Raw genomic sequence first — 16145 nt, forward strand, 5'->3', positions numbered from 1 at the left:
GCTGTGGATCACACTCTCGGGTATGCCAGATAGGGTACCGGCTGGGAGGGCGTGACAACTAGAGTCATGGATATTACTCACTAGACTCATCAACCCCATTGGTCATCCACAAATAGTAGACGGGAAGCTCTCACGTCCTCTCGCAGATATGACTCACCGATCTTCGAGCGCCCGTGAGCCCAAGTCTAACTATTTGCAACCCTACCAATAATGACCCCTTTCGGGTATCCGTAATATGATCTATGTCCTCTCACGGGTTGGTTACCGGTCTTGAGCGCCCATCAAACCATACTACTACCACGGGTCGTTCGGTCTCAATACCCTTCCGATTCGGGACTGATATAACAAGTACATCCTAGCCATACATCTAGACAAGTCCTATGTATGTCATCCAATAATTCGGGAAAGCGTCGATGGACACCTTCGGAGAACATCCCATACTATTCCCTCCGATGTCCAAGGACAAAAATGTCAATAGGACATTCCTCAATCCCAAATTATACTTATCCAATCACATTCTCCATTCATCATATCCCACATACATGATACATCATCATATTGAAAGACCTATCATAACATCGCATGATTCAAGTGTAATATAAATAACAATAATTAAATAAACATGATATACAAGAGTAATTAAACATGTTACTACTTTCGAAAGACAACTATAGTAGTCATATGATGTCTAAATAGGATTGATAAGCAAGGCATATCAAGTTGTCAATCATCATTGAATAAACATATAGTCCATGTCATATGGGTATAACCGTCCTTACCTTAATCGAATCGGGAATAATAGCAAATACCACTTAGAATAGTCCCCAACTTAGAGCTTGAACCCTAGACAACATATATGCTACATTAGAGAAGGAAACAATCAAATTGGAGATCAAATGGAGCGAAATAAGAAAATATTGAGTTGCTGTTTTCCTTTGGTCAACTGACTGGTCAACTGACCAGTCGACCAAGAGAAACAGTAACGGGCAGCATAGGGAAATTGGGCCCGAAACCGATCTTCTGGGTCTCGGATCAATCCATCACTTGGAGGGAATGATCATAGCAGTATAAGAACACTATACAATGAATATTATCATGATCCAATGGTCCAATTAGAAATACCCAAATTGAAACCCTATGTTCTATATGCTAAACATCAAGAATTGAAATGGAATTTGTTGCAATGGCAAGGAATGATGGGGAATCAGCTAAGGAAGTGATAAGAACTAAAAGAGAATCATAAACCACTAGTAAATCACACCTAGCATACATCTACACATCAGTTTAGATCATTAAGACAAGTTGGAATGACAAGAATCATAGAAATGTAATGCTATTGATTGTATTGAATGCATAGCATAGCAAGAATGAAAAGAAATTAATGGAGATGAAAGGAGAAACACATGGCCAAGTGTTTGCAAGGTTGCAGCACTTCAGCCATAGTCTCAATAGTAAGAAAGAGTGGAGGAAAGAGTAGATTAGAGAATTAGAGAGAGAAATCATACCTTGATGAAGCAATGGAGATGGAAGGCAATGATTGAGACCAAGATCTTTCACCAACTTCAAGGAATGCCCTAGGGAAGCTCACTCCTCGTGCTCTGTAGTGCCAATGATTAGGTTAGGCTTCTATTCACGAGTTCCCATAAAGTAGGGTTAAAATAATAAGGAATTTTGTGATTTTCAGATTTATTAATTTGCTGGTCGACTGACTGGTCGACTGACTGGTCGACTGGCTAGTCGACCAAACAGTCGACCAAGCCTAAACAACAACTTCAGATAGGGAAATGGAAGGCCAAACTAATTCAAATTGAGTTGGGTTTTCTCCTACAAGTCAATCAACAAGTCTAGAATAGATAAATACCTTCGGAATGAGATCGGAAGTGCATCACGTACTTCAACTACGCTCCCCCCTTCTAGGTGCAGTTTCTCACTGAACACTGATAGTGTATCCAAGTAAGGGGTATCACTATCATTATCCATAGGCTTTGCACCAAATCTCCAACTATGTGGGCTCACAAGTCTCTTCTTCCACTACTGCGGGTCTTCGGACCTACAAACACCAATGGATCCGGGTCAGGGTCAGGGTTAGGAAAGGGCTGGATTTCACACTTCTTCACTTGAGGAACGCTCTCGGGTTCAAGAACTTATCCTAAGTTCAAGAACTCTCTTGGGTTCTTCTTCACTTGACAAATGCTTTCGGATTCAAGAACTTATCTTAGGTTCAAGAACTCTCTTGGGTGTTTCTTCACTTGAAGAACGCTCTTGGGTTCAAGAACTTATCTTAAGTTCAAGAACACTCTTGGGTCTTCTCATCTCAAAGAACGCTCTCGGGTTCAGGAACTTATCTTATATTCAAGAACTCTTTTGTGTTCTTCTTCACTTGAAGAACACTCTCAGATTCAAGAACTTATCCTAAGTTCAAGAACTCTCTTGGGTTCTTCTTCACTTGAAGAACACTCTCAGATTCAAGAACTTATCCTAAGTTCAAGAACTCTCTTGGGTTCTTCTTCACTTGAAGAACGCTCTCGAGTTCAAGAACTTATCCTAAGTTCAAGAACTCTCTTGGGTTCTTCTTCACTTGAAGAACGCTCTCGGGTTCAAGAACTATCTTAAGTTCAAGAACTCTCTTGGGTCCTTCCTCTCTTGGAGAAGCACTTATCCATTCTCTATGTGAATACTTCACTATAAATTTCTTTATGGGAAAGTGAATATTGGAGATGGAAACGCAGACTTTATTGAAAATCAAATGGTTGCATGATTTGCAAAGCAAGAATACATGTCTTGATTAATTCTACTAATAGAATTTTCTAAGATTCATGGAATTCCAAGATCGGTCTATTCATTCGTCTGTGGCCGAACTCTTGAGCTTGTAAGTCCTTTTTTTTGCCTCCTTCTCGATAACATATGGCCCTTCCCAAGTGGTTGAGAGCTTTCCTTGGTTTCTTGGATCAGAGGCTACCACTTTGCGAAGCACTAAATCACCTGGACGTTACCTCTTGTTCTTCACCTGAGTATTGAAGTACTCGACTACTCAACTTTGGTATCTTTGCATAGCTTCTTCCCCAAGAATATTCGAGGTTTGACCGCGTTCTCCATAATTCTTCTCCTCCTTCTCTCCTTTTGTTGATTCTTCTCGGGCTTCAATGACCTCTGCAAGCTTTGCTTGTTTTTGACATTTCTTGAGAAGGCCACCATAAGTCTTGGGCTTATCTTGAAGTAAAACCTCCAACAGACATCGTTGGGTTATCCCACTCCATAACACATTGTAAGCCACCGTATCATCCAACTCTTCAATCTCAATAGCCACTTTATCAAATCTCAAGAGATAGTCTCGTACATACTCATTCCGCTTTTGTCTAATAGCGAAGAGGCTATCCATCATTTTCTTACTCCCAATGCAACTTCAGAACTGGGCAATGAACTTCCTCCCAAGTTCTCTAAAGTTTTGGATAGATCTTGGCCTTAGGCTAGAAAACCACTTTATTACTAGGCCCTTGAGAGAAGCCGAAAAAGTTCGACATAATAACTCATCTTCTCGGCCAATCACTACCATGATAGACTTGAAATAGCTAATATGCCACAAGGATTAAACTTACCTTCAAAAGGAGTGAACAATGGCATAATGAAATTGGGTGGAAGAGGTGCTCTCATGATTTCCTTAGAGAAGGGTTCTCTATCAACCACATCATAGTCGTCATCTTGGCCCCGATCGTCAAGCTTTTTCTCCAAGTTTTCTAATCTTCTTCCAAGACCATGTGCATCTTGACGCCCTTGTGGAGACAAAATACTTCCAAGATCTGAATATTGGGAAGTAGGCCAATGAGAAGATCTTGTTTGGCTAGTTGACCCTCTCGAGTTATCCAACCTTACATCCCTTCTTCGTTGGCTTTCGCCCTCTTGCTCACGAACTCTTTCATTTGGATATCTCCTTGGTAAATCTTGAGTCTGCCTGACATCGGCCAAACGATTGAACACACTTCCCCGAGTTTGATTTTCTTGGGGAGGTGGTTCTTCAATATGAACTCCTTGAGTTCTTTCTTCAACACGCTCGTTCAAATGCCTGGGCCTCCTTCGATTATGCCCTTCTTGAACGTCATTCTCTAGTCGTTGTCTAACCCGAGTATGTCGAGTGGCTTCACGCCTTCTTCCTTCTTGAATATTTCGAGAGGGTCCTGGTGGCACCCCGGCTTGATGAACTATGCCTTGAACAACTCCTTGGAGTTCGAACATTTGTTGCTGCACTTCCCTTTGCATATTTTGTAGATTGGCTACTGTTGCTGGAATTGGGGGTTGATTTGAACCTCCTTCTCCAAATGAAGTAGGTATGGTTCTCGGAGGAATCCCTGGAATTCCTTCTTAACCTTCCTTTTGGATTGGAATTTGTTGATTAGGACAAAGGAGAACCTACTCTTGAACACGTTCTTCCCACTCGTTCTCCATCTCCCTTTCTCTTCCACGAGTGGTAACTTTATTGGAACTCGACACATGGTTGGTGGTGCGTCTCACTGTGACTTTTCGTGACAATTCCCACAGACGGTGCCAATTTTTTGCATCTAGACCTTCTTCGAAGCCGGATACTTGGATGAACCCTTGAAGACTTCTCTGGGCAAATACAAGTAGGATGCCTACACTCACAAAGGAAATAAAAGCGGGCTGACCTGGTGTTGGTCAGGGAACCGCCTCTGACGCCCAAGTTAGTCTAGGCAACAATAGAAGGCATTGAGAGGGTTCTCAAAGCGTAGAGACTAATAGTAAGTTGAATCTCGTACCTTTCTCATCTTAGGATGGAGGTTATATAGAGGTTACCTCAAGGCGGTCTCTCCGTTAATCTCGCCCATTTAGTTGAAGAGTGGGCGAGTTGCCTTAGGAAGCAGGTTCCCTTCCTTAGCGGGCCTAATAGAGCCGTTATTCCATTATCCATCTCCCCACATTTCGGAGTGGATACGATGGGTAGTTATCTCTAAGTGACCCTTTTGACTTGGTCGTCTCCAACGTTATTCTTGGACTTAGCATTGAGCGTCTTCTTACTTCACGAGCCTATCTCAAGTATGGATAGATCCTTTAGGGAGGGTCTTATCCAACTATTCGAATGGGTGACTGTTTTCTCCCGAGGAGGCTCTTCAACTTCTCCCGAGGGGCTTCTTTAAGTCCTCCCAAGGGGGTGATACACACTTACCCGAGTGGGCTCTTCAAGTCTTCTCGAGGGGGCGATACACACTTACCTGAGTGGGTGTGTGCTTCATCTTGAGGGGGCTCTTCAAGTCTTCTCGAGGGGGTGATACACACTTACCCGAGTGGGTGTGTGTTTCGTCCCGAGGGGGCTCTCAAGTCTTCCCGAGTGGGTGTGTATTTCGTCCCAAGGGGGCTCTTCAAGTCTTCCAAGGGCTCTTCAAGTCCTCCCGAGGGGATGATATTCACCTACTTGAGTGGGTGTGTGTTTCCCCCCGAGGGGGTTCTCGGGCTACATATCCACAACATGTACAAATGAGTTTTTGTGGGAAAATGAAATGGAAAAAAGAATGAAATCGTGATATATAAAGCATGAATTATGGCACAAGAATTTTCACAAAGGTCTGGCATTGATTATATAGAAACATATTCTCTTGTGGTGGATGCTATCACCTTCAGATATTTTATTAATCTGATTGTAAAACCCAGCCCTAACCTTGACCCAGAAACCTTGTTATTTGTAGGTCCAGTGACCCGAAGTAAAGTAAGAAGTCAGCATTGGGCCATCCCAGTGGAGGACTTGGTGTCGGGGTTGGAACCTGGGGGGGGGGGGGGGGAGGTGTTTTATTTGGGAGCGAAATTGGGGGGGGAGGGGGTGGGGGGGGGGGGGGGGGGGGGCCCTTTTTTTGGGGGTGGGGGCATTTCCCCTGGGGGGGGAGACATGTGTATAGGGGGGGAAACCCCGTTGGGGTGGGGTTGTGCGGGGGCTTTTATTCCGTGGTTTGGTGTGGGGGGGGTGGGGGGGGGGTGGGGGGGGGGGGGGGGGGCAGAAAAAACCACTCCGACCAATGGGTGCTGTCTTTGGCAATTAGGTCTTGCTTGCTCTATTTAAGTCCAATCTCGAGTCTACTTTGTATTTGCTGCCTCCAAACTCTTTGGAACGAACCAAAAACCTCTGCAAGTCATCTCCCTTGCATCCTTGGTGATTTTCTTGACGGATCTTCGTCAAAACTCTTCCTTTTGCATCAAAGGTATGTCTACACTCTCTTCTTCTCCTCCATCTCTGTTTTTCTTTCCTTTTTGAGTTGAGACAGTAGAGGAGATGCTGCATTCTCTGTTGCAAACATCTCTGGACTTGTCTCTTATGATCATCCTAAGGATTAATGGTTAAAACAATGATCTTAACCATGATCATTGCAAGCTTTTGAAGGAATCATGATCAAACCATGATCTAGTCTTTGTTTAACTTTTGATTTGAATTCTGATCTCCTTGGATCTTCTATATTGATCATGTTAGTAGTCAATTGCTGTGTTTTCTTTTCATGATCCATGATCTATCAATCTCTAGTTGTTTCTCTTCTACCATACCATGTTTTCTTCATGAATCATGATAGTTACATATATGGTAGGTTTTGTTTCCTTATTTAGATTTATGCTTTTAAGCCTATTTCCTTGAAGATCTAAGTATGCTTTTCATGATACCTTTACCTGAAGCAATGATCCATTCTCCTATTGTTCTTGTCTTTGATTTCTATCTTGAATTCTTCAAGATCCATGGTTGATCTAATTATGGTAACTTTTTGTTTCCTAATTTGGATCTTGATGGCTTGATTCGATTAGTGTTTTGAGGTCCCCTATATGTTAGGATACTACTGATGTAGTTTACCCCTTGATTAGTACCCTTTTGAACCACCAAATTCGGATTTTATATCTTAAATCTCTGTTTTTTTTAGGCTACTGTCTGCATTGGTCGACTGATTGGTCGACTGGACGAGTCGACCAATCCACTCGACCAATGAGTACAGCAACTCCAGGAATTGGTCCGTGTTGGATGTTTTGGTATCTTTTCTGTTAGGGATCTTTCCTAATATGTTGTATACACTTGTTTAGGACCTTCTTCTCAAGTTTGCCAAGATCTTACTTGATTTCTTAGGATTCCTTTGCGAGTTATAAAAGGTAAGGATGGTTACTTCTTTAACAACATAAATTGCATATCTTAGTTTCTATATTTGAATCTTGTTAATTTATTTTTTTAATTAGATTCTTATAATGTTATACTACTGTGGTACTATTTTGATATCAGTAGCGTTACTTATTCATATTGAATTGACTCATGTATGATTTACTTACCAATTATATACAAAGTGATTCTAATTATTGATTTCTTTCCATATATGAAGTTACCATATATGTGATGATATGAATTGATGCATGTGTATGCTTAAGTATGGTTTGGAAAGGAGAGGTGTCCTTTTGACACTTCTGTCCTTGGACTACTACGGGAATATTATGGGATGTTTCCGGAGATGCCCTCTGGACACCTTCCTAAACTGTTGGATGACATATCTAGGATTGTCTAGTAGTGTTTGGCTAGGATGTCCTGTTATGTCAGACCCTAATCGGAGGGGTATTGAGACCGAACGACCCGTGGTAGCAATGGGGATTCATGGGCGCTCAAGACCGGTAACCAACCCGTGAGAGGACAGGAATCACATTGTGGGGGCCATTTATTGGTAGGGTTGCATATGGTTAGACTTGGGCTCACGGGCGCTCAAGACCGGTAACCAACCCGTGAGAGGACGTGAGAGCTTCCCGTTTACCATATGTGGATGATCAATAGGGTTGATGAGTCCGTAGTTAGGGACTATGAGGACTCTAGTGTGAAGGATACCGGAAAGGATCGTCAGGGACGAGGAATGGACGTATCTGGATCTGACTTGATGTAACTAAGTAGAAGACTTGCATTTGGCTAGGCTTTACCCTGACATGCGCCGGTACTTAGACCAATGGTGATGTGAGAGAGTGGTGACCTATACCCCCAGCCATGGAATGTCCCGAGGGATGCCGGACCCATTACCAACTGATGATGAGTGATTGAGACCTTCCTAAAGAAGTACGGTGCTATGACTTAAAGCATGTCTGCCAATAGAGACCAGCATATATAGAGTTAGATTCATTCATTCATTGCTTGTCTCATACCATATTGCATTTATGTTTGTTCTGAAATCCTGCCATTTATGTTATTATGGATTTAATCGCTTTACCGAGTTTCTTTGAAACTCATTCCTTTATTGTACAATGTTTGTTAGACTATTTATGGTCCTGAATATTATGACGGCCCCTATGAAGAAGCGCAAGGAGAAGAGGCATATCTCCAGGAAGGTGATTGCGGTTACAACAATTACACTGAAGATCCCGCGAGTGGTTATGCTCCGTACGATGCTTAGTCCGACCATTGAGTGGAAGCGCCCTTGTGCTGTTTATGAGATTTATACTTATAGGGATGTTGTCTATAAAGTGGAGAACAATTTAGTTACCCATTGCACTTGCTACTGGGATTAGATTTTGTCTTGCTTATTCTCTTTTAGAACTACTTTTCCGCTGGTTGTAGAGTGGGATTTTGACTCACTTTACTTATCTGTTTTAGACACTCTGATTATATCTAGTACTCTGATTTATATATGATTCATTCTTTCCTTATTTGGATCTATGGTTTATCTTCCGCACTTTTATTATTATTGTTCATGATTATGTTATTGTTTATGTGGGAGGTTGATTACTCGATACCTGATCTTCGGGCTGTGGATCACACTCTCGGGTATGCCAGATAGGGTACCGGCTGGGAGGATGTGACACTAATAGTATATGAGAAATTTGATATGCATCTAATGGATATTATTACAACCTATTTATATGGAATTTTCGTAAATGTTTGGCATTGATTATATAGAAACATGTTCTCTTATGGTAGATGCAATCACCTTCAGATATTTTATTAATCTAGCAGTACATGAGAAATTTGATATGCGTCTAATGGGTATTATTACAACCTATTTATATAAAAATTCCTAAAAAATTCAAAATACCTGAAGCACATAAAAATTCCTAGGATGTTTGTTCAATAAGGCTTCAGAGATTATGACATATATGATATAATATCCTTAGTGAATATTTACTAAATGAAGGGTATAAAAATGATCCAATTTATTATTGTACATTTATTAAAAGATATGGATCTAATTTTGTTATAATAAGTATATATGTTGATGACTTGAATATCATTGAAACTACTGAAGAGCTTCCAAAAACAATAAATTATTTGAAGAAAGTTGATGTGAAAGATGTTGGAAAGACAGTTTTTCAAGCTTGCAAATTGATCATTTGACGAATAAAATATTCGTTCATCAATCAACTTCTATAGATAAAGTTTTGAAGTGATTTTATATAAATAAAACACATTCATTGAGTATCCCGATGGTTGTGAGGCTTGACATACAGAAATATTCATTTCAACCCCAAGAAAAAAATGAAGAATTTCTTGGTCCTGAAGTACCATATCTTAATATAATCAGGGCATTAATATATATTCCTAATAATACATAATCGAATATGACATTTTCTATAAGTGTATTAGCAAGATTTATCTCTTCTCCAATAGGAAGACACTAGAATGTTGTTAAACATATATTTCAGTACTTTCGAGGAATTATTGACATGATGTTATTTTATGAATGTGGACATCAACTTACTTGTTATGCAGATACATGATATTTATTTGATCTACATAAAACTATATCTCAAACATGCTATTTATTCACAAGTGAATGTTGGCTATTTCATGGTGTTCAAAAAAATAAACTATAGCTGTCACTTCTTCAATCATGCAGAAAATAATAATGATTCATGAAGTAAATCGACAATATATTTGGTTAATATTAATGATACAATACATTCAGGAAGCATGAGGTATTCTACTAGAAAAAAGGAGTTTCAACAATATTTTATTTTAATTATTTATTATCTTTTTTTGGAAAGGTAGTTTGTTAGGGGTGGGAACTAAATTAACAGATTTATCTACTGAGAAGTTGCCTACTTCAAATTTTGAGAAAGCTAGTACATGAGATTGAGATGTACAGACTTAAAGATATTCAATGATGTTGTCATCAAGGGGAGAAAAATAGGTGCTGCACTGTTTTTCCCTTTACCAAAGTTTTGTCCCACTAGGTTTTCATAGTAAGGTTTTTAATGAGGTAGCTACCAATACATATTATTTATATATGAATTTTTTTTTTCACAGGGTTTTTTTTTCAAGTAAGTTTTTAACAAGGTACATTATCTATTGATAGACATCCAAGGGGGATTGTTATAAATAATATTTATTTATAGATGTCCATCACCCCTAAAGAGATCATACCAAAATATGTAACTTTCAAATGAAGATCTCAACTATCTAAGCGTGCGACCTTGGCGATCTGCATTCGCATATTAACCGAAGATCTTAGCAATCTATCATTCCATATCAAGACCATCTTATTGTGTGTGAGAATCATATATTTTATTTCTTTGTAGACTATGATATTTCTATATCATAGAAGATGCTAGTTCCATTTAAATATGTAATGAATAACTCAATAGAAGAGTTGAACTCATCTTATCCTAATTTTCTTTCTTTCTTGTCTTGAATTTATTTCTCCATTTTATAACATTGATTAAATATTAATCAATATTGAACCAGTTCAATGTATCAGTTATACTCCCTCTCTTCTCTCTCCTTAAACTCTTTCTCTCCTTCTTTTTTAATGCTAAGTAATACAAATTTGTTGTTTAAATAATAATCACTATTGAAACATTTCAATAAATCTATTCAACGCACTCTCTTCTCCCATTTAAACTTCTCATTTCCAGCACATAAACTTTTTATTGTATTTCGCATGTAATAACTACTCGCCATCCCTTGTACCCAAAAAAAAAAACTTGTCTATCTTATTCTAATAATTTCTTATATTTCATAGAAAAGAAAATAAAATTACTTTCCACTCTCAAGAAACTCTTTTCAATGACCTTCATCTTTCAAGGTCTTCATAATTTTTCCTTGTTTAATATTTTATTTCATTTCACCTTCAGCAATTCTCTTCACTGTAGATTTGTTCAGTGGTAGAACCGCATTGGGCCATGGTACCCCAGGATTTTTTTAAAAATTTGAAATACTTCTATATTTTCCCCTTATTTCTCTCACTTCACATGTGAAATACCACTATTTGGCCCCCCAAGAAAAAATTAAAAATAAAAGTTTAAAATAAAGATGATGGGTATATATGTCATTCTTAATCATTATATAATGGTTACCATTAAACCCCTAGTTTTAAGGAATAAATAATTAAATTCTAATTAAAAACTAATTCATGATACATAAATTTCTCCCTATTTATTCTCTCATATTTTCATTCCTTTTTTTTTTTCTCACACGTCTCACAAAATATTGGAGTAGTTAGCAAACATTGGAGTTTTCTTAGGGCCTGTTTGGTTACATGAATCTAGAGATTTCAAATCTTTGGATTCATGAGATTTATACCTGTTTGGTTGTGAAAATCTCTGGATTCATAAAATCTAGAGATTCATCTTTTTACATTAAAAACGTGAATCTATAGATTTATGGGTATTGGCGGGTGAAATCCCAAGATTTCATTACTACTATAAAAACGCCAAATATTTGTGCATTCACAAAAATCACGTCGACAATAGTTTTTTAGGATGAATCCAAAGTGTTGCGTCCAGAACTTCTCCGAGGGCCGGATACTTGGATGATCACCTTAAGACTTCTACAGCCAAATGAGAATAGCTGAGATGCCTGCACTCATAAAGAAAACAAGAACGGGCCGGCCAAGTCTTGGCCGGGGAACTGCCTCTGACGCCCAAGTTAGTCTAGGCAACAATAGAAGACCTTGAGAGAGTTCTCAAGGCGTAGTGAATGAATGGTAAGATGAATCTCGTACCTTTCTCCTTGTAGGATGAAGGTTTATATAGAGGATACTTGGAGGCGGCGTCTCCTTGAATTTCGCCTATTCTGTTGAAGAGTGGGCGAGAGATCTTAGGAAGCACGTTCCCCTTCTTTGGCGGGCCTAATAGAGCTGTTATTTGCTTATTCATCTCCCCAAGTCTCGGAACAAATATGTTGAGTAGTTATCTATAATTGACCCTTTTGACTTGGTCATCTTCAACGTCACTCTTGGACTTAAGTATTGAAGGTCTTCATACCTTTTGTACTCTTCTCAAGCATGGTTCCCGAGGGGATAATACGCACCTGCTCGAGTGGGTATGTGCTTTCTCCCGAAAGGGTTCTCTGAGTCTCCTGAGGGAAGGGAGCACACTTACCCGAGTGGGTGTGTGTCCCTCTCGAGGGGCTCTTCAAGTCTTACTCGAGTGGGTATGTGTTTCCTCCCGAGGGGATCTTCAAGTCTTAACCGAGTGGGTATATGTTTCGTCCCGAGGGGCTCTTCAAGTCTTACCCGAGTGGGTATGTGTTTCCTCTCGAAGGGGTTCTCGGGTTACATATCCTCCACAACAGAGCCCCCCATTCCATGCGATTGGCCTCTCGAACATAAGGGATGCTTCTCTTACATGTTTTCTCATCCAAGCTTTTATCTAGAGACTCTTGGGTATATGTCTTCTTAAATGACAAAAGTCATTTCTTCAAAAGCCTTCTTCAAACGTTATGGTTCTCAATTTGTAACCATTGCGTCGATTTGTTGTAATCGTTTCCTTGTTACAACTTGCGTTAGCCCAAAGTTTGCTTGATCTCAACCGTTGCATCCCTTGAAACTTAGTTGTTAGATCATGACTCTCTTCTTCTTGCCTCCGCTATAGAGGTGTTAGTGTCTGTCATTCTCATTTGAGATGTTTGTTGCTCTGAGTCTCTTCAATTGTCTGATTGACTTCATTCTCTTCAACTAGCTCACCAATAAATAAATCTTCTTTCCTTCCTTGTTTTTCTTAGTTTTGTTTGAATTCCAATTGCCTCTAGACTGTCTCGTCGAGTCGAGAAGCCCCCAGCTGGGTTCTCCAAGAGATGCTATTGCCTTTATTAAGGGTGTCATGCTCTTCAAGCCGTTCCATCCACTTGACCCTTGACTGTACCGAGCCTCTTGAAGAAGAAGAAACTAGAGATAGCTTTGAGAAGAAGACTTCAATAGTTCGGGAAACTCCAAAAATTGAGCGAGAAGAAAACATGGTTGAGGTGATCCTTCGTCCTCCCAAGAAACAAGATCGATCTCTTTTATTGTCTCTTGAAGAAAAAGTTGTTTTGCTTTCTTGCTTTTTTATTTTATTTTATTTTATTTTATATATATATATATATATATATATATATATATATATATATATATATATATATATATATATATATATATATTTGTAACTTCGGTCATCACACCCAAATGCTTTGAAGAAAATGAAATTTTCAAGATGACGCTACCTTTCAATGTTGTGTGATAAATGGCTAACACTGAGGCATTATGGTTCTTCAATCGTCGACGCCTTCCCCGAGTTACTCCCCGGGCATAATGCCTTGTGTTAAAACGCTTCGCCTTATTTGAGACTTTGATACTTATACTCTTCGTCTTGGGTTCAAGAAGTACGCTCTTGGGTTCTTCGATCTCTTGAAGAACTCTCTTGGGTTCAAGAACTATCTTGAGTTTAAGAACTCTCTTGGGTCTTCTTCATTCGTTGAACTCTTTTGGGTTCTTGAACCTATTTGAATTCAAAAACCCTCTTGGGTTCTTCTTCGTTTGAAGAACGCTCTCGGGTTTTTCCCGAGTGGCTACCCGAGCATATCCCGAGTGACTCCCCGAGCATAATGCCTTAGAAAAATCTATCCCTTGAAAAAACTTCTTGGGTCTTCTTTATTTGAAGAATGCTCTCGGGTTCTTGAACTCATTTTAAGTCAAGAACTCTCTTGGGTTCATCTTCATTTGAAGAGCACTCTCGGGTTCTTGAACTTATCTTAAGTCAAGAACTCTCTTGGGCTCTTCTTCATTTGAAGAACGCTCTCGGGTTCTTGAACTTATCTTAAGTCAAGAACTCTCTTGGGCTCTTCTTGATTTGAAGAACGCTCTCGGGTTCTTGAACTTATCTTAAGTCAAGAACTCTCTTGGGTTCTTCTTCATTTGAAGAATGCTCTTGGGTTCTTGAACTCATTTTAAGTCAAGAACTCTCTTGGGTTCTTCTTCATTTGAAGAGCGCTCTCGGGTTCTTGAACTTATCTAAAGTCAAGAACTCTCTTGGGCTCTTCTTCATTTGAAGAACACTCTCGGGTTCTTGAACTTATCTTAAGTCAAGAACTCTCTTGGGTTCTTCATTTGAAGAGCGCTCTTGAGTTCTTGAAATTATCTAAAGTCAAGAACTCTCTTGGGCTCTTCTTCATTTGAAGAGCGCTCTTGAGTTCTTGAACTTATCTAAAGTCAAGAACTCTCTTGGGCTCTTCTTAATTTTAAGAACGCTCTCGGGTTCTTGAACTTATCTTAAGTCAAGAACTCTCTTGGGTTCTTCTTCATTTGAAGAATGGTCTCGGGTTCTTGAACTTATCTTAAGTCAAGAACTCTCTTGGGTTCTTCTTTATTTGAAGAGCGCTCTCGGGTTCTTGAACTTATCTAAAGTCAAGAACTCTCTTGGGCTCTTCTTAATTTTAAGAACGCTCTTGGGTTCTTGAACTTATCTTAAGTCAAGAACTCTCTTGGGCTCTTCTTCATTTGAAGAGCGCTCTCAGATTCTTGAACTTATCTTAAGTCAAGAACTCTCTTGGGTTCTTCTTCATTTGAAGAGCGCTCTCAGGTTCTTGGACTTATCTAAAGTCAAGAACTCTCTTGGGCTCTTCTTAATTTTAAGAACACTCTCAGGTTCTTGAACTTATCTTAAGTCAAGAACTCTCTTGGGTTCTTCTTCATTTGGGGAAGCATTTGAGAATACTTCAATATAACTTTCTTCGTGGGAAAGTGAACATTGGAGGTGGAAACGCAGACTTTATTGAAAATCAAATGGTTGCATGATTTGTAAAGCAAGAACTACATGTCTTGATTAATTCTATTGATAGAATTTTCGAAGATTCATGGAATTCCAAGATCCGTCTTTTCACTCTCGGAAAGCTTCTCCACACGCTCTAGGCTCTTCGAACTTGGTCTTTTGTGTGCTCTTGCTGGAGACTTCTCTTGATCTTGTCGCTTCCTTTGAATGTATTTTTCAAGATGACCTGCTTGTATGAGTTTCTTGATCTCAATCTTAAGATTTCTACACTCATCTGTGTGGTGGCCATAGTCCTTGTGAAAGCGATAATACTTAGTCACATTCCTCTCTTCTGGAAGGGCACGGAGCTTGCCCGACCACTTCAAGAGGTCTTTATCTCGAATTTGCGATAGGATTTCTGACCTCTTAGTATTTAGAGGTGTAAAGTCCTCATTGGCAAGTATATCTTTCCAATGTCCTCTTTTGTCATCCTTCCCACGAATATTTGAGCTTTGACCTCGCTCTCCATCATTCTTTTTCTCCTTCTCGCCCTTTGTGGATTCTTCTCGGGCTTCAATAACTTATGCAACCGTTGCTTGGTTTTGACATTTCTTGAGAAGGGCTCCATAAGTCTTGGGCTTGTCTTGAAGTAACACCTCTAGCAAGCGTCATTGGGTTATCCCACTCCATAACGCATTGTACGCCACTGTGTCATCCAACTCTTCCACTTCAATAGCCACTTTATCAAATCTTAGATAGTCTCGAACAGAATCATTCTGCTTTTGTCTAACGGCGAAGAGGCTATCCGCCGTCTTCTTACTCCCAATACAACTTCGGAATTGGGCAATGAACTTTCTCCCAAGTTCTCTGAAGTTTCGGATAGATCTTGGCCTTAGGCTAGAAAAGCACTTTATTGTGGGCCCTTGAGAGAAGCCAGAAAAGTTCGGCATAATAACTCATCTTCTCGGCTAATCACGGCCATGAAAGACTTTAAATAGCTAATAAGCTCGCGAGGGTTAGACTTACCTTAAAAAGGAGTGAACGTTGACATATTGAAATTGGGTGGAAGAGGTGCTCTCATGACTTCCTCAGAGAAGGGCTCTCTATCGACCACATCATAGTCGTCATCTTGGTCTCGATCGTCAGGATTTTTCTCCAAGTCTTCTAATCTTCTCCCAAGACCATGCGCTCCTTGATGCCCT

At 39.6% G+C, this 16145-nt stretch overlaps 1 protein-coding gene across 1 annotated transcript; it reads right to left on the reverse strand.

Moving 5' to 3' along the window:
* Positions 1-15047: 15047 nt before the first annotated feature.
* Positions 15048-15893, reverse strand: LOC149005271 (uncharacterized). Its single transcript, XM_089135830.1, has 2 exons — positions 15629-15893; positions 15048-15514 (listed from the first exon to the last, which is right to left on the reverse strand). The coding sequence occupies exons 1-2, from the start codon at positions 15891-15893 to the stop codon at positions 15048-15050; spliced, it is 732 nt and encodes a 243-aa protein (XP_088991956.1).
* Positions 15894-16145: the final 252 nt, after the last annotated feature.

Source organism: Hakea prostrata, chromosome 9 (assembly GCF_041222555.1).
Source record: "Hakea prostrata isolate BN-2017 chromosome 9, UWA_Hpros_2, whole genome shotgun sequence".
NCBI lineage: Eukaryota > Viridiplantae > Streptophyta > Magnoliopsida > Proteales > Proteaceae > Hakea > Hakea prostrata.